This window comes from Symphodus melops (genome assembly GCF_947650265.1).
Source record: "Symphodus melops genome assembly, chromosome: 14".
Taxonomy (NCBI): Eukaryota; Metazoa; Chordata; class Actinopteri; order Labriformes; family Labridae; genus Symphodus; species Symphodus melops.
The window spans coordinates 2,469,059-2,496,502 of NC_136704.1; the positions used below are offsets into that span (position 1 = coordinate 2,469,059).

A 27,444-nucleotide genomic window follows, 5' to 3' on the forward strand; every position below is an offset into this window, starting at 1 on the left:
AAGAGAGAGAGAGAGAGAGAGAGAGAGAGAAGAATGACCTGCTGAAAAGGAACTACAGGATGGTTTCAAAACCAGGCCGACAGCTCATCACTTTCAATGACCCAAACTTCAACTTTCACTTTTCAAAAAAGGAGCCAAAAGATTCATGTTAAAAGAATCCATTTATGAAACATTAAAATCAATTACATGTCAAAGAAAAGGGTCTCTGACTGTTGTTGGCCTTCTTGTAGTCTCTGGGAGGGGTGCTGGACGGTGCTCCAACTGGGGACTCCATTGTTCTACTGGGGGACTTCAACGCTCATGTGGGCAACGACAGTGAGACCTGGAGGGGGGTGATTGGGATGAACGGCCTCTCTGATCTGAACCAGAGCAGTGTTCTGTTATTGGACTTCTGTGCCAGGCACAGTTTGTCCATAACAAACACCATGTTCAAGCACAGGGATGTCCATGTGCACGTGGCACCAGGACACTCTAAGCCGGAGGTCGATGATAGACTTTGTGGTCGTGTTTTCTGACCTCCGGCCGTGTGCCTCGGACACTCGGGTGAAGAGAGGGGCTGAGCTGTCAACTGATCACCACCTGGTGGTGAGTTGGATGCGCTGGCAGCGGAGAAAGCAAGTAAGACTCGGCAGGCCCAAACGTGCAGTGAGGGTCTGCTGGGAACGTCTGGCTGAACCCTCAAAGGTACTGTCTCCTGGTTTCAGACCTCTGTTTCGCTCCAAGTTCTGGTGGATTCTGGAGCAGATGACAATTTTATTGACTCTTGTTTTGTTTCCCCGGCACCACTTACCATCTGAGCCTCTTCCCAGACCTAAGGACGTGTTTGCTCTCGACAGTAGACTCCTCGCCCGTATCACTCACCACACTGGCCCTATTACCTTGGTTATGTCAGGTAACCATCATGAGACCATTTCGTTACATATAATTTCGTCACCCACATCACCACTCGTGTTAGGCTTCCCCTGGCTTCAGCTCCACTGCCCACCCATAGACTGGTCTACGCTAACCATTACTAATTGGAGTCTGCTCTGTCATTCCCACTGCTTACACTCTGCGATACCCACCACTGCCACTACCACACCTAGCCCCTGCCATCTTCCAGGCACTCATTAATGATGTTCTCCGCGACATGCTCAACAGGTTTGTATTTGTGTACTTAGATGACATTTAGATTTTTTCATAGTCACTTCAGGAGGATGTCAAGCACGTTAAACTTGTGCTGCAAAGACTATTAGAGAACAGACTCTATGTAAAGGCTGAAAAGTGCGAGTTTCATGTGTCCTCAGTCAGTTTTCTTGGTTTTATTGTGGAGAAGGGGCAAATCAAGACCGACCCTACCAAGGTTCGGGTAGTGGCCGAATGGCCCACTCCTACAACAAGAAAGCAACTTCAAAGATTCCATTATTTGCCAATTTCTATCGAAGGTTTATCCGTGATTATAGTAGAGTTGCTACACCACTGACCAAGCTAACCTTGGTGAAGGTTCCCTTCATTTGGTCTTCTACAGCAGAAGGGGCTTTTGTTAAATAAAAGAGTTTATTTTCTTCAGCTCCTGTTTTGTCTCACCCTGACCCCTCTGGTCAGTTTGTTGTTGACGTTGATGCCTCGGACTCTGGTGTTGGGGCTGTTCTCTCCCAACGCTCTGCCGCTGATCAGTAAAATTGCATCCCTGTGCCTTCTCCTCCCGACGTCTCACTTCCGCTGAGAAGAATTATGATGTGGGGAACTGTGAGCTGCCGGCTGTCGTGCTGGCTTTGCAGGAGTGGCGGCACTGGTTGGAGGGTTCAACTCATCCCTTTGTGGTATGGGCAGACCACAAGAAAACTCTCTTACCTTCATTCTGCCCGCAGGCTCAATCCACGCCAGGCTCGCTGGGCTCTGTTCCTGGGACGCTTCAACTTTACCCTCACTTACCGCCCAGGATCTAGGAACGTTAAGCCTGACGATCTGTCGCGGCAGTTTTCTCCACCTGTTGAGGATGTCTCGGAGGAAACCATCCTGCAGTCCTCTTGTGTGGTGGGGGCAGCTCGTTGGGAGGTTGAAAGGTTGGTCCAGGAGGCCCAAGGGAATCACCGGACTTCTGTGGATTGTCCGCCTGGTCAGCTGTTCGTTCCTCCGGCTGCTAGGTTGGAGGTTCTTCAGTGGGGACATGGGTCCAAGATCGCCTGCCATCCGGGTTTTCATCGGACCCTGAGTCTCCTACGACAACGACATTCCATGTCAGCGGACACTAAGGAATATGTTTCAGCCTGCTCAGTTTGGACCTGCAGGAGTCACACCGTGCTCCAGCTGGTCTGCTTCGTCCCCTCCCTACTCCTCACAGACCTTGGTCCCACATTGCCGTAGATTTCGTCACAGGCCTACCTCCGTCTGAAGGTAATACCACCATTCTGACTATTGCTGACAGATTCTCGAAGATGTCGCACTTTGTTCCCCTGCCTAAGATGCCTTCTGCCCTGGAGACGGCCTCTCGAGATAGATAGATAGATTAGATAGAAAGATTAGAAAGATTAGAAAGATTAGATAGAAAGATTAGACAGACAGACAGACAGACAGACAGACAGACAGACAGACAGACAGACAGACAGACAGACAGACAGACAGACAGACAGACAGACAGACAGACAGACAGACAGACAGACAGACAGATACTTTATTGATCCCGAGGGAAATTCAGGTTGGTTTTTTTTTGATAGATAGATCTCTGCTCACCCTGCATGTTTTTAGACTCCATGGTATTCCTGAGGACATTGTTTCGTACAGAGGTCCACAATTCTCAGCGCAGGTTTGGAAGGCCTTTTGTCAGGCGTTGGGGGGCGTCAGTCAGCCTGTCCTCCGGGTACTACCCCCAGTGGTCCACGTCAGACTTCCCCCCTCGTTGAAGGTTCACCCTTCTTTCCATGTTTCACTCCTTAAACCTGTAAACTCCAGCACTCTCTGTCCTCCGGCCGAACCCCCTCCACCCCCCGGATCATTGACAATCCCCCTGCCTTTTCAGTCCAGCAACTTTTGGATGTGTTGAGGCGAGGCCGGGGCTTCCAGTATTTGGTGGATTAGGAAGGTTATGGGCCAGAGGAGCGTTCATGGATTTCTCGCTCCCTGATTTTGGTCCCTGATTTTGCTTATTAATGACTTTTATACTCGTTATCCTGACAAGCCTGGTAGGCCGCCAGTACCAGCCGGCCCTCACTGCCTGCTCTTTTTGTTTTTTCCCCGTTGAAACATTAAATATATTTTTGTGAAAACTGTTTCGGTTTTTTGTCTGTCTCTGCATTTTATGGTCCGCCAAACGTAAATCTAACAATATTCTTATAACTATATATCTATACTCGAGTCAAAACTGCACTATATTTATTATACTTATAACTTATTACTTATATCGGTCAATACTGTTTACAAAACCTTCTGATCACAAATGTCACTTTAAATTCATCACTGGTCACTTTAACATGCCATTTACTGCACAGTATAATTACTATCTTTTTCATTGTCCTGCTGAGTCCACTACACTAAAGTCCTCTTTATACATCCCCCCCTTTCTACCTGGACTGTATTCATGTTTATGTTATTATTTTATTCGATTTTAGACTCTTTGTTTTGATTATGCACTGCTGCTGCTGTAACGCCTGAATTTCCCCATTGGGGATCAATAAAGTTTTATCCTATCCTAATATCTAATATCTAATATGAGATTGGAGCGGTCCCGACGAGAGCAGTCTTAACACACCGCACACAGCAGGATGATCTTCTAAGATTATTTTATGATGATCAGGGCGTCCTTAAGATTATCGGAAGGGGGGAATCGGGGCCAAAATCGGCGTAATTATCCTGCCGTGTGAACCAGGCTTTACCCAGATAAATGTTCAAAAACACTGTTGAGGTGGATTTGTCCCCTTTAATATCTGATGATACAGTGAGGTCATGCTATGAACTAATTCAGTAGATATCTCACTGCCATGTTGCCTGTATCTATATTCTTGATTATTAATAATAATTAATATCCATACAAGGAAACAGTCTGGATCATTCTGCGCTCTGATTGGATGAAACTTCATGACATTCTAGAACAGACGTGCAGGTGAGAATGCTCGGTTGCTAGGCAGCGTCTCCTGGTGCATCCTTTAAATCAAAACAACATTTGGACTCACTCATCATCCAAACAGCCAAGAGAAAGGTCACACAACTTTTATCTCGACGATTTGTCCCAAAAAGTTTCCGATTCGACTGAAAATTTCTTCATCCCGAGAAGAACGAAAGACTCCCAGAGGACAGAAAATAAACGAGCCACCGTCATGGAAAATGTGAGATTATGAACATTTTAGAACTTTTATTTGTTTTACTTTTAAATGTCTGTGGACGCTCAGTCATTAATGCGAGAATATTTACTACACGTGTACACGCTAAAGATGCACCAACACGCGTGTTTTAGGCCTTCTGGGCAGGTTAGTAAATTATCTAACTCCACACGCTATCAGTGATGCTAAGCTACGTCCTCCAGATGTAATATTGTGTTTTAAAGTAAACAAACAAAATTAATCATTTAACAATACTTAAATATATTATTATAATTCTTATCTCAGCAGATTTGCAGGGACTTTACGTCGACTAGAATTAAATCGTTAAGGAGGATTTTTTTTTAGAATGAAGTCGATTATTTCCTTTATAAAGGCCCCTGATTATAAGTAATGTATACAAAGACTAGTTTTGTTTGATCTACATAATATAATCAAGTTGGTTATACTTGCAAACGTCATTGACAACATTGAAAAAACTGTGTAGTTTATACAAAGTTTAGTTTTCTACTTGACAAAATTACGTACACTTTACTTGGACTTTCTTTTTCATGTAAAAATAAATAAGTAGTTTAAACAAAGAGTGATCTTGCTTGATCAACATAAATAAATTATTTTTTTTAAGTAGATCGAGCAGAATATTTTTATCAGTGTCAGTGGAGCTTCATTAGCTGAATTCAGGGCTCATATTGAAGCGGTTATTTTTAGTTTGTGTACAAGTACAGGTTGTAAAATGTGACTGAGTGTGATCAGACACACACGTTCCTCCCAGAGTTTATAGATATGAGAAGTTCCTCTGGCCCGAGGTTTCTTTATTGAGAGCTTCCATATAATGACGGTGTTTGGCCTTTATATCAATGCTACGTACGACCACGTTGGACATATTCACAGTATCAACTCGAGTGTGCAGAATAATAAAAAACACCATTACACTGTGATTTCAGTTTCCACTCACAATTCCACTCTCAATTTTTCCTGGCTCAAAAAAACAGGTTTTTTCGCCCTCACTTGTATCATGGCTATTTAGAGGAGTCAACCACGGTCAGGATTTCAGTCAGCAAGGTTCTGCAAGAGAGGGAATCCCAAACCTCAAGGAGAAAGCAACAGCCGCTGCCTCCATCCTCAGATTCTTCTTGCTTCTTTAAATAACCTGCTCTGTTTCCTCCACCGGTGTAGACAGGTACAAAAGAAAGCAGAAACTTCCCTCTCTGCCTCTTCCTGGGTCAGAAGCCTCCACCTGCTGTCCAAATCCAGCTGAAGGTTCTGCACCCATCCTGCAGCATTGACCTCTACCTGTGAAAGCTCCAGCTTCTGCCTGCAGACTTCCTGAAATACAGGATGAAGCTTCAGCTCCTGTCTGCACTCTTCTTCTACTGAAAGTCAAGTAAGCTGCAGCCTCATCTCCTACTTTAATATTCAGGGAAGATTAGCATTAGCTTGATTATTACTGAAATGTGACTGCTGTTATTTTAGATATCACTTCCTGTTGTTGTCACTTTATGTCTCCTGCAGCAAAGTTTCTCACTCTTTAATGTCATGTTGGATGTTTTTTTACAGACCACATCCTCAACACGTCACGTTCAGAGAGGACAGGATCAGCTTTGTGGTTTCTGAGGCCGGCGTCACAAACAGCGTGTTCACCATGAGGAGCATCTTCAGCCAGAAACATCCAACTTTGTCAATACAATCAAAGAACTAAAGTAAGTCACATATCTTAATAAAAACAAGAAAGTAACCAACTTTCTTCAACATTTTAGAAACTCACGAGCTTGGCAGAACTTTAACATTTATATGATCACATTTATTTCCAGTGTGCTCGCCTTGATGAATCTTCATCACCTCCTCCTCTTCAAACATTCATTTACCATCACCGTCGCCTACACCTGCAGGAAGTGGAAGAAAGCTGCACCGTCGACCTCCACCTCAGAAATCTGCTCGCTAAACCGGCCGCCATCAACCAGACCTCCAACTTCAGCTTTTAACGGTTAACCTGCAGAAACTTAAACACACATGAAGTCGATCAGACACAGTGTTCTGTTTTCATCAGGACTTTTCAGTTTCAACACACTCGTTTGTGTGTGTGTGTGTGTGTGTGTGTGTGTGTACCTTCTAACTCCGGAGCCCAAGCACTGACAGCCTGCTCTGGGCCCGTTGTTACTGCCTCACGCCAAAGATTAAAATGTCAGAAAAAGAACTAAAAATGAAAGAATCCAGGTTTTTATTTTTACTATTCATGTTGAATTTTAAGTGTGGAAACACGTTTCACTGAAAATGTGTAATCAAGGATCTTTTAGCATAACATTGATAAGTGTTCTCAGTTACAGACTTGTTCTGTTTGTGTTGATTTAAAGGAGTAATATGTAACTCTGACACCTAGGGCCTGATTTACTAAACGTGTGCAAACTTGATACCACCAGAAAAAATGTGCTATCTGATTTACTAACAGCGTGCAGTGAGGATTGCGTCTTTCATATGAGCAAAACAACACGTGCTGTTCATTTAGTAATGAATATGCAAAACAAGGCGTTTCTGCCTCAGCGTGCAAAATACTGGGAGGAGAAAATGTAAAGAAGTTAAGTTAGTACACACAATGTGATTTACCAACACAGGTAAAGACTGCAGTGATGGTGACGGTGTCTAAATTTACCACCTTTGAAAAGAACGTGCTAATCTAAGAGCCCCAGTGTGACGCACTGCAGGCTGCAGTTAGGAGGAGACATAGGCTCAATAAAAGACGTGTTAACATGTTTCAATGACAGAAACATAAATGGTTTGCATTCATTTTGTATCTTGCTTCAATAATAGTTTAAAAGAAACGCCGTGATTAAACTGAACATTCACAGCGTCTGCATTCTAAAGAATTTCAACATTGACATTATGTCGTCCTGTTTCCCTCTTCTCGCCAACATTACATTTTAAACTGGACATTTCATTTTCTCAGGTTGCGTGTCTCTGGTTCGCTCCAGAGCGCGCTCGTCTCTTCACTCTACAGCCCCCCCCCCCTGCTGCTGCGCTGTGGGACGCTTGAACGGGGGGCTCATCATGCTTGTTCCCCCCAACTTCAGTACCTGTTGCCATGGCATTCATGTCCGATCAGACACAGCGCTGACCAGCTTCTGGTGCACGAGTGGCACACACACACTGAGCACCAGTGCCACAGAGGACTCGCACCTCCTGCGCAATGTATTACAATTCATTCAAAAGAAGGAGGGAAGAAAAGAGAGGCCGTGTTTAATACCCAGGTTTTCTTATTAGCCACTTTTTCCTTTTGTTAAATTCATATTTATCTGCTATTACTTGAAAATACTGGACGTTCATTTGCCTCTAACTAATACCTATTTTGCGCTTGCAGTCGTCCAGCTTTCCGTCCAAACTCTCTGTGACGTAAACCAGTAGAACACACAAAAACCTGACAGAAATACTACCGCCTCCACAAGGTTTGCACCTGACGTCATTCATGCAAATGTTCTTAGTAAATCACCTGCAAAACGTCCACAAGCCAAACGTGCAAACTTTTGCAATGAACACGCAATTTAGTACTCTTTAATTGAGATCTTTGTAAATCAGGCCCCTAGTGTTTAAAACGGATACTACAGTCTAAATTCTAAACATTACAGAGAGCTATCTCAACATAGCGTGTTTCCTTCATGTCTGATAACAGAGGATCATTTTACTACTTCATTCACTACACAGCTGACTGAATGCACCTTTCAGTGTGGAGAGATTTCATTTCAGGGTAATAAAACATTTTGCTGTTATGTGCAGATCCGTTTTGGTGCGTGTGTCTCTTTAAATGAGATGACCCCGCCCCCTGAGTTTTCCCAGCAGACATCACTCCTTCACAAACTGGTGTAGTTTTGAGTCCTAAAACCAGGAAGTGAGTTAGCATTTTAGCGCCGTGGTTTTAACCTCTAAAAGTCAATGTGGATTTTGAATGTTTGTGTTTAGACGCTTGAAATAAGGTCTGTGAACACAAGCTGACGAGATGTTGATGTTTTGCTAACTATGTTAGCTAAGACCCCACTTGTGCATTTTAAAGTTTTTACGTGAACTTTAAACGGCGGTAGCTAACGAGTAGCTAACTGAAACTACAGTGGTTGTTGCAGACATTAAACGTCATCACGCCGGGAACTCTCTCCCCAATCCTCCTTACAGCCTCTAGTCACGTTTTTCAGTGTTCTTGTAAATATTAGGTTAATAAACAACTTATTAAGCTAACGTTTAGCTAGCTTGTCAAATCCGCTGATTAGATCGATGAAGCATAACGGTCGTGACGTCATTATAAACCGACCGCGGTGTAGTTCGCTAGCGCATAACGTTAGCTTTTTACTTCTCTGGGCTGCATTCTTCAAACTTCATATAAATGATGTTCATCTGTAAAGATTATCCCGCTGAATATTCACAGGTGCCCTTGTCTGTTGATTGGCTACTGATTGTCTGTCGTTCCTTTTTTGTCTCGAATGTCTTCAGTTAAGTTTTGCTGCTAAGAATTTTTTTTTTTTTTTAAAGTACTGCTATTTTTTTATTGCCATTTTTTATTTAATTGTCATGTTTATTAAGCCCAGTGCTTTTTTTTGTTTTTTAATGCACTGCAGGTTTGCACTGTGGGTTGAGGGGATTGAAATTTCATCTGTGCTGTATGTTTAACATGAAGCATATTTGACAAATATAGCCTCCCTACCTGTGCCGTCATCGCATCGTCGCCAGTCAGAAGAACAGTACTATCCCTGAACGTTCCCTCAAATCTCTACAAACCCAAAACTTGTCTCGTTTCATCTCCTTCTTAAATGTTTCAGTTACAGACTTCAGCTTCACACTGTCTATTTTATGATGTGTTCTCTTAAACCTACCAGGTGTGAGCACACAGAGGGTTGATGGACTCATTCTCTGATTCTTGTGATTTTGAAGTATGACCTTTTTAATGTATTTTATATGGAGATATTGTATTTTTTATGTCTTTATGTCTGTACTATTGGCTGCATTCAGCTCCTCCTTTCTGAAAAGGGCTCTCAGTTTCCCCATTTTGAGAAATGTTGACTTCTTAGAGCAGAATGATAGAACATGTCAGCGTGGGTTTTCTGCACTGCCCTGGTGATTTCTATCACTTGTGCATTTCACTTCCTCCTTTTGCAAAAGACCATTTATTCTCTGTAATAAAATACAGAAAGACAAATGGTTTAACTTGAGACCTGTTTTTTCAACAAACAGAAATATCAATGACATTTGAGTTCTTTGCTCCAACTTTTTGAATGTAAGTAAGCAGGTCTCTGATAAGATTCTCAGCATGTCACGTGATTTCAGAGAAACGGCGAGGTTCAGTGAAACAGAAAGGATGAGAGGGAGGAGAGTTGACTTTAAAAGGTAATGTTCTTGCTTTGATGAAATAAACATTTCTGTGGTCTGTTTCTGTGACATCATGTGACCTCAGGTGCCCTCCCACTGCTGATATAAACTCTGCTCTCTCTCCTCGACATCAGACCGCTGACTCTGAGCGACAGGTTAGAACACTTTAAAACACAGACTTACAAACAAAGAGAAGAGATAACAGCAGATTCAAATACACGGAAACAAAGACAAACTGACGGTAAGATCGATGTGAAGCGACATTCAGTGTAATTGTTTAATAAATGTTTGCATGAAGGGGGAGGAGCTGAGCGAGTTTGTTCACTCGTTAAGAGCTGATAATATCAAGATGGCAGCTGACAGGATGCCGAGGTCACTTGCTTGTTTTTTTTTCATTACAGAGAACCAATCAGCTGCCCCCTCTTCCAGCTCATCTGAAGACGTAACCATGGCAACGTGAGTAATATATTTCCTTAACACAGATGAGTTGTTTCAGTTTTTATATTGGATTGTTGGAATACAAATCCTGCTTCGTCACATTTGACCGTGTGTTGGTCATGACTGATCTGAAGACACTTTTCTGTGCCGTGTCTGAACTTTTCCTGCGTCTGGCTCGGTGTGGTTAAAGTTCCTGTTTTCACTTCAGCTGTGGATTATCTATCTGTATCTGTGGTGTTGTCTTTGTGTACCGTTGAGTCGATCAGTGGATTGTGTCGTGTTGCCTGCTGCAGATCAGATTCATTTGGAGATAATAATAAAGCTGGAAATTAATTCTGTTTTACCACATTTTTCTATCCTTCTTTTTATCTGTGCATATGAACACCACTATTGCAAGAGCTCGCTTTCTGTTGGCACACAGATGGATGGATGGATGGATGGATGGATGGAGAGACAGACAGACAGACAGACAGACTGACAGACAGACAGACAGACAGATAGACAGATAGACAGATAGATAGATAGGTATATAGATAGATAGTTATAAGAGTAAACATAATTACAAGTTAAACCTGTGCAGTTAGCATTAGCATTAGACTTAAACGTATATAGCATAAATTGCATAACCTGTGAAGGAGAGAAAAACATGTGTGGTTGTTAAAAGAGACCTGTAAACAGTTAAAGAGCCTTAGAAACAAAGTGCTGACCTTCTAGAAACATTTTTTGTTTGTGCATGTACAGAGGTGTTTGAGGTAGTGCCAGAGGTGTGAGTACAGTCATTAAACAGTCAATGCAGGGATGCAGACTGGGCTATTAAAGTGCTCAGCAACATAAAGGAGCAGTGATTAGCATTAAGTGTCCAAAACAATAAGGTGAAACCAGGAGTGCTTAGGGTGATTGTCATTAAAGTACCCAACTATTGAGGAGCAGATTAGCATTAAGTGTCAAAGACAATAGAGTGAAACTTGACCTAATTAGGGTGATCATGTCAACCCTTACAGATGTAGCATAACACAACAGTAGGATGAAACCAGACATGATTAGGGTGATTATCATTAAAGTTAGCAGTGCTCAGTAAGGTAACTATCAATATGCATTAAAGTGTCCAACTGGGGGCTGACTCTGAGGTCAGCAGTGCAGATGAGGAGTCCAGGATTCACTGTGTGCTTCTTCCCTGCTGTGACAATGAAGTGTTGTACAATCTTATGGCCTATAGGGTGACAGAGGAGTTCTTGAGTCTGTCCGTGGAGCATGACTGTGACAGCAGTCTATCACTGAACATGCTCCTCTGCCCAGTGAAGGTGCTGTGCAGAGGGTGTTGTGTGTTGTCCATGATGGAGAGCATTTTGTCCAGAGACCTCCTCTCTACCACTGTCACCAGTGAGTCCAGCTCTGTGCCCACCACAGAGCCGGCCCTCCTCACCAGTCTGTCCAGGCGTGCTGCGTCCCTCTTCTTGCAGCTTCCTCCCCAGCACACCACGGCGTAGAAGAGGACACTGGACACCACAGACTGGTAGAACATCTGCAGCAGCTTTTTGCAGATATTGAAGGACCCCAGCCTTCTCAGGAAGTACAGACGGCTCTGTCCCTTCCTGCAGGTAGTGTCCATGTTAGGCGACCAGTCCAGCTTGTCATCCAGTTGCAGCCCCAGATACCCGTAGGTCCTGACCACCTCCACGTCGACCCCCCCGATGGAAACAGGTTCTAGATGTGGTTTGTTCCTTCGGAAGTCCACCACCATCTCTTTGGTCTTGGAGTTGTTTAGCTGCAGATGGTTGGCACTGCACCACGTCACAAAGTCCTCGATCAGGCTCCTGTACTCCTGTCCATCCCTGGAACAACGAACTATCGCTGTGTTGTCCGAGTATTTCTGCATGTGGCAGAGCTCAGAGTTATACTGGAAGTCAGAGGTATACAGGGTGAACAGGACAGGGGAGAGCACGGTCCCCTGTGGTGCTCCGGTGCTGCTGACCAGATGTGCAGTCCTTCAGTCTGACGTACTGTGGTCTCTCTGTGAGATAGTCAGTGATCCACCTCACCAGGTGCAAGTCCACCCTCATCTCGGTCAGCTTGTCTCTCATTAGGAGGGGATGGATGGTGTCAAAAGCGCATCATAGTGAAGAAGAGCTATCAAACCAGACACAAAACCCCCATAAAAAGTAATTAAAGTGTCAAGGTTCCACCAATCAGGTCTCGATATTGTTGATGATGATGATGATGATGATGATAGTAATGATGAGGATTTTGTTAAAATCACAAGAACTTTTAAGATGGTTTCTATACTGGTTAGAACTCTTAAGAACAGCTGTTGTGCTTTGCTGTGGTCACTTCCTGTCAGTACTTGTGTGTCCACTCGGATTTAAAGCTGATTGTTTGCACATACTGACATGGCTTGCTCTTTTTTCGATCCTTGCTCGTGTTGTACTTCGTCTCTGATGTATGTAGCTTTGGATTAAAGCGTCTGCTAAGTGAATTGTAGGAATAAAGGAGAGAGAAGTCTGAACTGATAAGGTCACTGAAAAATATAAAAAGAATCTCTTCATGCAGGGTACAAATAAGTTTTGGACATAAATAAATACAAGTGTGCAAATATGGTTTCAGCTCGCTCAGTTCAATTGTAGTAGCAGTAAAAAAAGCTGTTTTATTTACAGCTTTGATCTGCAGCGTGGGACTTAACACCTCCGTCCAGACAGGAGAAGCTAAACGCCACTGTGCACAGGGCGGGAATCAGCATTAAAAGTCCATGTGGTGTGAATGTGCATGAACTACTTTTATTAAAAGATCCCATTTGAATCTTTTTGTCCATGTTTTCTGGTTTTTGATCGGATGTCTTCACCTCTCAACAGAAACACAACAACCAGGTATGACAACATCACCTGCAAACACCTGGTCCGTCCAGGATCTCCTAATGTCTACCAGCTGACACCAAAGAAAGAGAACATTGGGACCATAACAAGAATGACTCTTGGTGAAAGAGATCCAACTAAAGTACACAAAACCATCCTGCTTGTGGGAGAAACAGGATCAGGAAAATCTACTCTGATCAACGTTCTGGTCAACTACGCCATGGGAGTGACGTGGGACGACAATATCTGGTTTGAGATCGTAGAGAAGGAAAAGAAGAAAGGTCAGTTTGACAGTCAGACATCAGATGTGATCGTGTACGATCTCTTTGGTTTTGAAGATAAAACTCTGTCCTACTCTCTGACCATCATTGATACTCCTGGTTACGGTGACACAAAAGGGATTGAACGTGATGACGACATCACAAAAAGAATAGTTGACTTGTTCGGCTCAGGGGACGGAGTTTATGAGATGAATGTCGTGGGTCTGGTGCTGAAAACGAGCGAGAATCGCCTGAGTGATCGTTTCAGGTACGTCCTTGATTCAGTGACGTCTCTGTTTGGAAAAAACATGGAGAACAACATTGTCTGTCTCATCACACAGTCACATGGAATAACACCTGAAAATGTTCTTGAAGCTCTTGAGGAAACAAACATCAAGTGTGCCAAAGATGAAGAGAAGCAGCCTGTTCACTTCCTGTTTAATAACCTTCAAAATAAAGAAAGGACGAACACGAAGAACACAAAACACCTTAAACATGCATATGATGTATCAATGGAAGGAATGTCAGAGTTTGGAAAGTTTCTGTTAAAAACGCCTCCACAGCAGCTGGGGACAACTGTGGCCGTTCTGAACGAACGCATCAGACTGAAAGCCTCGATCCAAAACCTGCAAGAGAGAGTTGAGCTGATTGAATTTAAACAGAGAGAAGTCCAACAGACTCAGGAAGCCCTGAAGACACATGAACAAGAGATGAAGAGCAACAAGAACTTCACTGCAGAAGTTGATGAGCCTTACAAAGTTAAAGAAGATATCAGCAGGGGTGGAATGAGGCTGTTGTTCTATAGCGGAGCTATGTGCTGTACAGTCTGTAAGGAGAACTGTCACTACCCTGGATGCTCGATGGCCTGGTATCCCGAACACTGTGAGGTGATGAGTGAGGGTCGCTGCACTGTCTGTACAGGGAAATGCCCTGTGTCTGATCATGTGAAGGAAAAGTGGAGATATGTTCAGAAGACAAGTAAACGTCAGATAACTCTTCAAGACGTGAAAGAGAAGTATGATCAAAGTAAAGCAGACTGTGAAGAGAAAACAAGCCTTCTGGAAACACTTCAGAAGACAATGGACAAACTTAAAGAGGACAAAGCTCGATGGTTGGAAGAGTCCTACGAGCATGTTCTCAGACTGGAGCAGATCGCTCTGAATGTTGATTCTCTGTCCACTCTTGTCCACTTGGCCTTCCTGATTGAAAAGATGAAGGAGAACGGAGACGCAGAGAAGGTCAAGAAACTGGAGGAGATGAAGAGTCGAGTGAAGGGATCCACAACAGCGCTGCGGTACAAGTTCGGTACACTGGCTGTAGCTGCTGGCAAAATGTTTCAGTAAGTGAAGAAGATCATTTTGAGAAACTCTGATTTGAACATCGTTTTCTTGTTGATAGAAACTTTAAATCCTCAGAAAGATTTAATCATAATATTAATGTTAGACATGAAATTAAATGTAATCACATTGTAAATCTAAAATTCCTTCCCCAGAAAAATTTGCCCACATCAGGAATGAAAGCTTGGGACAGGGATATATCCAGGATGGGACAAGAATTAGACTGGGATGCAGTTTGGGTAAATGTTACTGGTGCTTCTAAAAACCTAAATCATCAGTATATTCATTTGAAATGATGTCTGAGAGCATATCTCACACTGAGAATCAGACATTGAATGGGATTGGTACCTGACCTGTATTGTTCATTCTGCTCCCAGAGAACAGTTGACTCTTTTATACATGTTGTGTCCGGGCGTGTTACTCTCCAAAAACCAATCAGAGTAAAACTAATTATAACACGATGTGAAGAAACATACCTGGAACAAGACAGATCCTCACCAGGTACAGGCTCAGTGACCACAAACTAGCAAATAGGAAGACACAAGAAACCATGACAACCAAAAGAAAACAGACCATGTGGTCAGGTGAGGTGGAGACAGAGATGCACGTTCTCCTACATTGTAAACGAACTGATGAAAGGAGGAACTTTTATTTGATCAACTTGAACTCTGTTATCACAGACTACAAAGAGCTGAACACACACACACACACACACACACACACACACACACACACGCACGCACACACACACATGCAAACACACTTGTGTTAATCTTATACAGACATGCTTTAAAACAAAACATTATTATTAGTACTCCTGTTAAAATACTGTTATTATTAGTTATTATTGTTACTTTTGATTTGTTATTATTTTTCATCATTATTATTATTGCATTATTTGTTCTTTTATGCTTTGGTAATATATTTACATATTCAAGCCAATAAAGAGCTTTGAATTAAGAGAGAGCAGAACTTTTAAGGCAGGTACACAGGGCTTCCAGGTAAAGTCTGTGGTTCTGGTCGGTACTGCTCGGAGCTTGTTGAAGGTTTTGTTGTCAGATTTAACATGTTGAACTGGTGGTGACCAGTTGGAGACAGACAGTCAGTCAACAAGGCATGAAGAGGGCGTTTACAGAAGTCTCTTCTCATGTTACGCCTGTACCATGTTTCCATCAAGTCGTGGTCATTACGAATGCGTTCAGAACATAATGATGAAAGAGTGTAAACGTCCCATTTGTGTTTCCTCAGCTTTAAGTTTTCTGCTTTGTGAGAACAATATCAGACTGCTGCCACCTGCTGGTAAGGAGTGGTATTGCTTGTTTGCAGTAGGCTGAGATCAGTTTGAACAGCGTGATGACGGCAGCGGACAGAACACAACACAGCAGTGGTTTGCGATGCAGCTCGTTGTCGTCAGTTTGAAGGTTAGCAGCTTTTAGACAGTAAAATATCTTTTGACGGTGAATCAAACTTTCACTTTTAAAATCAAGTTTTCTTTGTTTTGATTTTTGGAGAAGTTTCTAAATGTGTGTTTGAAATCAAATATTTAGCTGACACAAACGTTCTGATTCATGTTGATGTTATTTTCAGTGATTTATGTTTTATATGTAATCTAATCTACATTTATTGAATCTGTAATAATGAGTTTTTAGGAATCAGTTTGCTCAGCATGTCTCCATCTCATCTGCAACTTTCTGCTTTTATTCTTCAATTAAAGATGTTTTTTATCAATCAGACGGCTTCATTTTATTCTGACCACAAAGTCAAAGATTCAAAGAGTAAACCAACACGATCATTTTAACTGTTCCTGAATTTTTTTCATAATAGATAGACTGTGTAAAGCTCTGCTGATAAGAATTTAATGGTTTAACAGCTTCATTTTAAAAAATTATCCGAACTCATTCACAGTCAAACCTGAGCTTCAGATTTTGCCCAGCTTCGACTTACAGTCAAAAGGTCTGTTGTTGGTTTTAAGCTATTTCTCTTCTAGACTTAGGACTTGTTCCATCATCATTAAGACTGCATTAAAGTGATCTTAGCCCACAGTAACCACAATCTACACATCTGTCAGACCACCACAGCAACCACAATCTACACATCTGTCAGACCACCACAGCAGACACATTCTAGTCATCTGTCAGACCAAAAAGTGAGAGAGGGTGGAGAGTTGACTCTTAAAAGGTAATCTGTTTTTTCTATCAAAAATCAAACATTCCTGCAGTCTGTTTCTATAAAATCATGTGACCACAGGCGCCCTCCCACTGCTGATATAAATTGTGCTCGCTCTCCTCGACATCAGACCGCTGACTCTGAGAGCTGAGCGACAGGTTAGAACACTTTTAAACACAGACTTACAAACAAAGAGAAGAGATAACAGCAGACTGAAATAAACGGGAACAAAGACAGACTGACGGTAAGACTGATGTGAAGCCACATTCAGTGAATTTGTTAAATAAATGTTTGCATGAAGGGGGAGGAGCTGAGCGAGTTTGTTCATTCGTTAAGAGCTGATATTATCAAGATGGCAGCTGACAGGGCGCCGAGGTCACTTGCTTGTTTTTTTAATATTCAGAGCAGCTGCCGCCTCCTCCAGCTCCTCTGAAAACATAACCATGGTTAAAGTTCCTGTTTTCACTTCAGCTGTGGATTATCTGTCCGTCTGTATCTCTGGTGTTATCTTTGTGTACCGGTGAGTCGACCAGTGGATTGTGTCGTGTTGCCTCGACCTCGATCTGGTTGATGCACACTGATGTTGTGAAGGACGCTTCGTGCCGACTTGCAGCCTGTGATGCACAACGTAGCTCATCGCTCTGTGTACATGTTTGTCATTCCAACATTATTATTTGATTAAGTTCAAAATCCTTCTCTTTAAACAAAGTCCTTGACCCCCTCTTACCTCACTGATATCCTTCACCATCACACTCCTTCTCCGAGCCTCAGACGCTTAGGGGAAGGAGCCGACCCCTATCTTCAGACGCCAAAATCTTTTATCCACCACACATAACTGAACACTGAACCTGCTGGGTCAGAGTCTTCTCCACAGCTCCCTCCCACCCTCAGGAACTCTCCACACATTCAACACTGACCGGCCCAACTACATTTCAATCATTCAAGACTCACCTGTTCAATGAGATCTTGATATGAGGTTTTTGTGTTTTTGTTATCTGATCTGTGTGGGAAGTGTTACAGTTCCACCAATCAGTTCCTCGGTATCATACTGATGAAGATGATGGTGATGACAACGATGGTTTTGTTTGATAACAACTTTTAAGATGGTTTCTATGCTGGTTAGAACTCTTAAAAACAGCTGTTGTGTTTTACCTCTGGTCACTTCCTGTCAGTACTTGTGTGTCCAGTCGGACTTAAAGCTGATTGTTTGCACTTGCTGACATGGTTTGCTCTTCTCTAGATCTTTGCTTGTGTTGTACTTTGTCTCTGATGTTCGTAGCTTTGGATTAAAGCGTCTGCGAAGTGAATTGTAGGAATAAAGGAGAGAAAAGTCTGAACTGATAAGATCAATGAAAAAAACAAATAAAGAATCTCTTCATGCAGGGTACAAATAAGTTTTGGACATAAATAAATACAAGTGTGCAAATATGGCTACAGCTTGTTCAGTTCAGCGGATCAGCATTAAAAAAGCTGTTTTGCTTACAGCTTTGTTCTGCATTGTGGAACTTAACACCTCCGTCCAGACAGGAGAAGCTGAACACTAATGTGCACAGGGCGGGAATCAGCATTAAAAATCCAATGAACGGGGTCTTTGAGTCTCAGAAAATCACTTTACTGTTCAGTCTGTAGCCTCCATAAGGGGAACTGAAAGGTGACTAGGTCTTCTTCTTATATTCAATGTTGAGATGGAGTCACATTCAGACTTATTGTTGTGAAAGGTTACCATGTGGTGTGAAAATGCATGAACTGCTTTTATTAAAAGATCCCATTTGGATCTTTTTGTCCATGTTTTCTGGTTTTTGATTGGATGTCTTCACCTCTCAACAGAAACACAACAAACAGTTATGACAACATCACCTGCAAACACCTGATCCGTCCAGGATCTCCTAATGTCTACCAGCTGACACCAAAGAAAGAGAAGATTGGGACCATAACAAGAATGACTCTTGGTGAAAGAGATCCAACTAAAGTACACAAAACCATCCTGCTTGTGGGAGAAACAGGAACAGGAAAATCTACTCTGATCAACGTTCTGGTCAACTACGCCATGGGAGTGACGTGGGACGACGATGTCTGGTTTGAGATCGTAGAGAAGGAGGAGAAAGGTCAGTTAAACAGTCAGACATCAGATGTGATTGTGTACGATCTCTTTGGTTTTGAAGATAAAACTCTGTCCTGCTCTCTGACCATCATTGATACTCCTGGTTACGGAAACACCAGAGGGATTGAATATGATGACGACATCACAAAAAGAATAGTTGACTTGTTCGACTCAGAGGACGGAGTTTATGAGATAAATGTCGTGGGTCTGGTGATGAAAACGAGTGAGAATCACCTGAGTGATCGTTTCAGGTACGTCCTTGATTCAGTGACGTCTCTGTTTGGAAAAAACATGGAGAACAACATTGTCTGTCTCATCACACACTCAGATGGAAATACACCTGAAAATGTTCTTAAAGCCCTTGAAGTAGCAAACATCAAGTGTGCCAAAGATGAAGAGAAGCAGCCTGTTCACTTCCTGTTTGATAACATTCAAAATAAAGAAAGGACGAACACAAAGAACAAAAGAGCACTTAAACATGCATATGATGTATCAATGAAAGGAATGTCAGAGTTTGGAAAGTTTCTGTTAAAAACGCCTCCACAGCAGCTGGGGACAACTGTGGCCGTTCTGAACGAACGCATCAGACTGAACGCCTCGATCCAAAACCTGCAAGAGCGAGTTGAGCTGATTGAATTTAAACAGAGAGAAATCCAACAGACTCAGGAAGCCCTGAAGACACATGAACATGAGATGAAGAGCAACAAGAACTTCACTGCAGAAGTTGATGAGGTCTACAAAGACAAAGAACCTATCAGTGGTGGAATGAGGCTGTTGTTCTTTAGCGGAGCTGTGTGCTGTACAGTCTGTGAGGAGAACTGTCACTACCCTGGATGCTCGATGGTCTGGTATCCCGAACACTGTGAGGTGATGAGTAAGGGTCGCTGCACTGTATGTACAGGGAAATGCCCTGTGTCTGATCATGTGAAGGAAAAGTGGAGATATGTTCAGAAGACAAGGAAACCTCAGATAACTCTTCAAGACGTGAAAGAGAAGAATGACCAAGGTAAAGCAGACCGTGAAGAGAAAACAAGCCTCCTGGAAACACTTCAGAAGACAATGGACAAACTTAAAGAGGACAAAGATCGATGGTTGGAAGAGTCCTACGAGCATGTTCTCAGACTGGAGCAGATCGCTCTGAATGTTGACTCTCTGTCCACTCTTGTCCACTTGGACTTCCTGATTAAAAAGATGAAGGAGAACGGAGACACAGAGAAGGTCCAGAAACTGGAGGAGATGAAGAGTCGAGTGAAGGGATCCACAACAGCGCTGTGGTACAAGTTCCGTAAACTGGCTGTAGCTGCTGGCAGAGTTGTTAAATGAATGTTTGAGTAGATGAACAAGATAATTTTAAGAAGCTCTGATTGAAATATGGCGTTCTTGTTGATACAAACTTTAAATCCTCACAAAGATTAAATCATAATATTAATGTCATTTGGATAATGTCAAATTTAGAATTTGGGTAAGGGTTAGGGTTAGTTAATTTGTGATTCCTTCCTCAGAAATATAAGCACACATCAGAACGTAAGTTTGGGACAGGGAGCTGACCATTAGACTCACCAGTTAACACTAACGAGCATGTGTTTGAACTGCGGGAGGAAGCTTGAGTACCCGGAGAGAACAATGGCCCATTGGGGATCCCAACCAGGAACTTTCTCGCTGTGAGGCAACAGCAATACAACTGTGCAGCCCCAAGCCAGTCATCTCTGTTAAAAGTTGTGTAGCTGTAATGGTTTCATCTTGCCACTAGATGGAGACAGTGAGTCAAAACCTTGCTGCTCAGTGATAGCTATTTGCAGTTCATTTATTCGTCTTTAGAACATGAAAACAAAGGTTTTTGAACACAGAGTGATGAATAAGTACGAAATGCACACAAAAAAAGCTGATTAATGGCTTTCTAAATGTGTGTTTGAAATCAAATAATTAGCTGACACAAACGTTCTGATTCATCTTGATGTTATTTTCAGTGATCTATGTTTTATATGTAATCTAATCTACATTTAATGAATCTGTAATAATGAGTTTTTAGGAATCCGTTTGCTCAGCTTGTCTTCATCTCATCTGCAACTTTCTGTTTTTATTCTTCAATTAAAGATGTTTTTATCAATCAGACGGCTTCATTCTGTTCTGACCACAAAGTGAAAGATTCAAAGAGTAAACCAACACAACCATTTTAACTGTTTTTGAAAAAATACATGATAACTAATAGACTGTTTAAAGCTCTGCTGATAAGAATTAGATGGTTCAACAGCTTCATTTAAAGAAATTATCAAAACTCATTAACAGTCAAACCTGAGCTTCAGATTTTGCCAGCTTTGACTGACAGTCAATGATGTCATCATCATTAAGACATTAATGTGATCTTTGCCCAATGTGTGACGGTCAGACCACCACAACAACCACAATCTACATATCTGTCAGACCACCACATCAGATACAATCTATGAGGATGGAGAGTAATCAGAGGAGAGGAGGAGGTCATGTGTGACTATAAGGAGGGCTGTTTCAGTGCTATGCTGGATACATGATCTTTGATTACTATAAAATGACATGTAATTTAGGGGCTAGTTGTGGGATTATTTTTCTCATTTCTTCTTTTTTCATTCAAGATTTTGAGATTATATGGTTTTATTTATTTAGTTTGTTTGGTCGATGAATAAAATAAAGTCATATTAAAACAAGTCTAAGTATATTCTTTCTATTCTTGTGGTATTTTTACATCTCTAAAAGATAAGATAAGATAATCCTTTATTCATCTCGCAAAAGGAGAAATTTACAGGTACAGCAGAAAAGCAAGATAGCAGAAGAAAATCACACTGTGCAAAATTAATTCGATAAAAATGTAAAAAAAAAAAGCATAAAAAATAGTTAAAAAGAGCCAGTAACTTAAAGCTGTATGTCTGAATGAAAAAACCCAGTCCAGGCATGCGCATTTTCAATGAAATAGTTTTTCATCATTTTTGGACATTTTTTGGAATTATTCCTTTTTCCACCATTGACTCTTAAACGTTTTAGTTATCTGAACTAACTGAATTGGCCATTTCAGTTAACAGGAAGTTAACTATCGTTCATCAAGAGAAATATTTGTTTTGGATAAATCTCTGAGCTCTCCGGGAAGCCATTGGACGCTCAAGACGCGACCCAACTGCACCAGTAGACCCGACTCGAATTGTCACAGCAGTTCTGGACCGTGGAAGCTGAGGACGAATCTTCAGAACACGTCCTCTAATCTTCGGTACCCCCAGGGTGGATTCGTTGAGTCTACAACAAAGTAAGACGCATTTAACAGCTGGTGTCATATATATGCAAGAGGTCTGTCATATCGTGTCCTTTTCAACTCCCCAGAGTTCAGGTTATACTCTTCTTTAATCTAGAAGAAAACTTTTTCACCGTTCATCCATCCTTTTTGTCCCGAACTAAATTAACACGTTTATCAGATGAACGTTAGACCACAATACCATACTCAAGTCGGCATAATAACATTTATCATTTCTGGTGTTCACCTACATCAAATATATCAGTCACTGTATTTTGGTTTCACGTTCATAACGCAATTTCATTCATGCCATTATTCTGATATTGTTCACTTTTTCTTTCATTAAATTCTGCACATAAAACTCAGAAGCTTGTTCGTGTGATTTCCGGTTGCTGATTGATCCGGAATTCATAATTTCAGATATGAGGTTGATGGAATTCATAATTAATAACTTCATCAAAATTTCATAATTAATAACTTATTAATTCCCATAATTATTAACATAGTTGTTCTTGGTCAGCCAGGTGGTGCCCTGTTTTTATTACGATGTGTGTTAATAATAACACTAATAATTTCACAACATGGGCAATAACAGTGAGACCTGGAGGTGATTGAGATGAACGGCCTCTCTGATCTGAACCAGATAACAAACACCATGTTCGAGCACAGGGATGTCCATACTGTAAGTGCACGTGGCACCAGGACACTCTCGGCCGGAGGGCGATGATAGACTTTGTGGTCGTGTCATCTGACCTCCGGCCGTGTGTCTCGGACACTCGGGTGAAGAGAGGGGCTGAGCTGTCAACTGATCATCACCTGGTGGTGAGTTGGATGCGCTGGCAGGGGAGGAAGCCGGTCAGACTCGGCAGGCCCAAACGTGTAGTGAGGGTCTGCTGGGAACGTCTGGCTGAACCCTCTGTTAGCGAGGTCTTCAACTCCCTATATGTCTATACTATCTATATTATATATTACATTAGACTCTTATATTCTTATAACTATATATCTATACTCTAGTCAAAACTGCACTATATAAATTATACTTGTAACTTATTACTTATAACGGTCAATACTGTTTACATAACCTTCTGATCACAAATGCCACTTTAAATTCATCACTGGTCACTTTAACATGCCATTTACTGCACAGTATAATTAATATCTCTTTTATTGTCCTGCTGAGTCCACCACACTATAGTCCTCTGTATATACCCCCCTTTCTACCTGGACTGTATTCATGTTTATGTTATTATTTTATTTTATTTTTGACTCTTTGTTTTGATTCTGCACTGCTGCTGCTGTAACGCCTGAATTTCCCCATTGGGGATCAATAAAGTTATATCCTATCCTAATATCCCCGATTTGAGATCGGAGCGGTCCCGACGAGAGCAGTCTTAACACACCGCACACAGCAGGATGATCTTCTAAGATTATTTTATGATGATCAGGGCGTCCTTAAGATTATCGGAAGGGGAGAATTGGGGCCAAAATCGGCGTAATTATCCTGCCGTGTGAACCAGGCTTTACCCAGATAAATGTTCAAAAACACTGTTGAGGTGGATTTGTCCCCTTTAATATCTGATGATACAGTGAGGTCATGCTATGAACTAATTCAGTAGATATCTCACTGCCATGTTGCCTGTATCTATATTCTTGATTATTAATAATAATTCATTTCCATACACGGAAACAGTCTGGGTCATTCTGCGCTCTGATTGGATGAAACTTCATGACATTCTAGAACAGACGTGCAGGTGAGAATGCTCGGTTGCTAGGCAGCGTCTCCTGGTGCATCCTTTGAATCAAAACAACATTTGGACTCACTCATCATCCAAACAGCCAAGAGAAAGGTCACACAACTTTTATCTCGACGATTTGTCCCAAAAAGTTTCCGATTTGACTGAAAATTTCTTCATCCCGAGAAGAACGAAAGACTCCCAGAGGACAGAAAATAAACGAGCCACCGTCATGGAAAATGTGAGATTATAAACATTTTAGAACTTTTATTTGTTTTACTTTTAAATGTGTGTGGACGCTCAGTCATTAATGCGAGAATATTTACTACACGTGTACACGCTAAAGATGCACCAACACGCGTGTTTTAGGCCTTCTGGGCAGGTTAGTAAATTATCTAACTCCACACGCTGTCAGTGATGCTAAGCTACGTCCTCCAGATGTAATATTAAGTTTTAAAGTAAACACATCAACAAAATGAATCATTTAAGAATACGTAAATATATTATTATAATTCTTATCTCAGCAGATTTGCAGGGACTTTACGTCGACTAAAATTAAATCGCTAAGGACGATTTTTTTTGCATGAAGTCGATTATTTCCTTCATAAAGGCCCCTGATTATAAGTAATGTATACAAAGACTAGTTTTGTTTGATCTACATGATATAATCAAGTTGGTTATACTTGCAAATGTCATTGACAACATTGAAAAACAATGTGTAGTTTATACAAAGTTTAGTTTTGCTTAATCTACTTGACAAAATTACGTACACTTTACTTGGACTTTCTTTTTCATGTAAAAAAAGAAAAAGTAGTTTAAACAAAGAGCGATCTTGCTTGATCAACATAAAGAAATTATGCAAAAAGTTGCCTTAATCTTTTGAAGTAGGTCTCGCAGAATATTTTTATCAGTGTAAGTGGAGCTTCATTAGCTGAATTCAGGGCTCATATTGAAGTGGTTATTTTTATTCTGTGTCCAAGTACAGGTTGTAAAATGTGACTGAGTGTGATCAGACACACACATTACTCCCAGAGTTTATAGATATGAGAAGTTCCTCTGGCCCGAGGTTTCTTTATTGAGAGCTTCTATATAATGACAGTGTTTGGCCTTTATATCAATGCTACGTACGAACACGTTGGACATATTCACAGTATCAACTCGAGTGTGCAGAATAACAAACAGAGGAGTTTAGAGCACGAGAAAAAACACCATTACACTGTGATTTCAGTTCCCACTCACAAATATGACATCCAGGACTTTTTGTTTTGAAGGTGAACAAACTGAATTTTGCTGCTCTTTTATGTAAAGCTAAAAGACAGAGATCCAAACTCTCTGCCTCGTGTCATTTTAACATTTACATCATAGAGGATTAATGTAAGGTGTCTGTGTTGTTGTTGCAGTGTCCTGTCCACCTGAGAGACCATAACTACTGGAGGCGAAGAATCTCTGCACGGCGTGCGGAGAAGCCTGAAGCCAGCAGCACGAGGCCGCAGCCCTCTGCTGAAAACCTCCGTCAGAAGAGGAAGAGGAGCTCTGAGCCCCGTCCTCCTACTCAACCTCCAGTGGAGACGGACTTCCTCTCCAGGCCTCTTTCTGCCACCATCCCACCTGCTGACCTGCCGCTGGCATCAAAGTTTCCCCGAAGCCTCCCGGCCTCCACCGAGGACCAGCCGAGCCCTCCTGACACGGGTCCTCTGACTATTCACAACCGCTCAGTGGACGAGTTCCAGATCATCTACCATGAAGTGGCAGATGATCTCCTTCGGTATGTTTCCCTAAAATAATGAATCACTCATTGCTAAAAATCTGAATTTTTGATTCATATTTAATTTTTAATATTAACTATATTTGTGTTCCCTCCTGTGCTCACAGATACAAGAGTGGCCGGGTTCGTCCCTACAGTTTAGACCTGGGACGTCGGCTCAAACAGAAGCTGTGGGAATCACTGGACCGTCCCTCTTTCACAGAGTCAGAGGACGAAGACGGACAGGTGAGTGTCGACGTGTCATACGGACGCGGCGTCTATCCTCCACTGTTTGATATCGACACGATTGGAGAGCCGAGTCCTGAACACTCGCCCCGTAAAAGAGCCAAGAAGTCAAACTAAAACGAAAGAAGATGCTGCATACAAAGACCAAAATGCAGCTGTAAATATGAGAATAGATTAATAGACTTTTAGTGACTTAGATTAAAGCTCTTAAATCAAGACTCCACCTTAAGCACCTCCTGGGATATATACATTTGACAGCAAGCAGCAGGAGGATCTTCCATCACTCTTAAAATCTAAACACTGCCATCAGTCCTCTGCTGCTAACACCTCCACCTGCACACAGCCAAATACAAATTCTCTACCTACAACCATTAGCTTTAGCTTAGCTCCACCTCCAAGCTCGAAGCTCAAAGCTACAATATTCACCTTATTGGTCAACTTGATATCTCTGCAAGAATCCTGCAGCTTCCTCCACCTGCAGGCTCTTACAGATAAGTGGATATCAAACATCCAGCTAAGGAATCTGCATTAAAATATCACTACAAAGTCCACCTGTAGATTCAAACAAATGACTCTAAAAGCCAACTTCTACACCAACTATGTCCTCTAACTCTTGTCTGCAACCTGCAAAGTCATCTTAGCTCGTTGCATCTGAAAGAAACGTCTGTATTAATCCTCCATCTTGAAGCCTTTGCGAGCAGCCTGCAGTTTCCTCCACCTGCAGATACTGCTCGCTAAGAGCTACCATGACAACATCTAGAAACCAGTCTGCCTCCACCTGAGGATCTGATTCCTCAAACTACAACACCAGTCTCTGATTCCTCAACCAAGCTTTGCCTTCAACCTCTGCCAGAATGCAGCTTCCTCCACCTGCATCCTGGCAGACAGACTCATATCAAACCTCCACTGAGGGCCTTTGCAAGCACATATCACCTCAACCTGCACAGGTGTATTACTGCACATGACCCTTGAAGCCAACTTCTACACCAGCTGTGTCCTCTAACTCCTGCAAGCAACTTGTAATGTCATTTCTACTGGTTGCATCAGGCAGAAATATGCCACTAAGACTTCCACCTGGAAGCTTTTGTAAGCAACCTGCAGCTTCCTCCACATGTAGACAGACTGAGAGGAGCTTCATACTCTAACCACATCAAAGACTAAGACACAATGTAAAACTCAACCTGCAGCTTCCTCCACATGTAGACAGACTGAGAGGAGATCGCGTGGGGAATTTTTCCTGGCAAAAAAAAAAAAAACTTGTATCCCCCACTTGTATCATGGCTATTTGGAGGAATCAACTGTTAGGATTTCAGTCAGCAAGGTTCTGCAAGAGAGGGAATCCCAAACCTCAAGGAGAAAGCAACAGCCGCTGCCTCCATCCTCAGATTCTTCTTGCTTCTTTAAATAACCTGCTCTGTTTCCTCCACCGGTGTAGACAGGTACAAAAGAAAGCAGAAACTTCCCTCTCTGCCTCTTCCTGGGTCAGAAGCCTCCACCTGCTGTCCAAATCCAGCTGAAGGTTCTGCACTCATCCTGCAGCATTGACCTCTACCTGTGAAAGCTCCAGCTTCTGCCTTCAGACTTCCTGAAATACAGGATGAAGCTTCAGCTCCTGTCTGCACTCTTCTTCTACTGAAAGTGAAGTAAGCTGCAGCCTCAAAGTAACCAGCTTTCTTCAACAT

General features: G+C 42.1%; 2 protein-coding genes across 3 annotated transcripts in view; both read left to right on the forward strand.

The window, feature by feature from the left end:
* LOC306835271 (uncharacterized protein) overlaps positions 1-27,444 on the forward strand; it is a 61,278-nt gene that overhangs the window by 33,261 nt on the left and 573 nt on the right. The window contains exons 1-2 of one of the 2 annotated variants that reach the window (XR_013780604.1): positions 5,266-5,676; positions 5,850-5,992. The exons of the other annotated variant lie outside the window; for it this stretch is intronic. The gene's annotated coding sequence lies outside the window, so the exon portion shown is untranslated. Of the gene's footprint in view, positions 1-5,265; positions 5,677-5,849; positions 5,993-27,444 lie in introns of those variants that run through there. 2 annotated transcript variants of the gene reach the window in all.
* On the forward strand, positions 23,881-27,391 carry LOC306835277 (uncharacterized protein). The gene is made up of 4 exons (XM_079361734.1): positions 23,881-24,013; positions 25,173-25,537; positions 25,645-25,762; positions 27,198-27,391. The coding sequence occupies exons 1-4, from the start codon at positions 24,005-24,007 to the stop codon at positions 27,318-27,320; spliced, it is 615 nt and encodes a 204-aa protein (XP_079217860.1). The 5' UTR covers positions 23,881-24,004; the 3' UTR covers positions 27,321-27,391.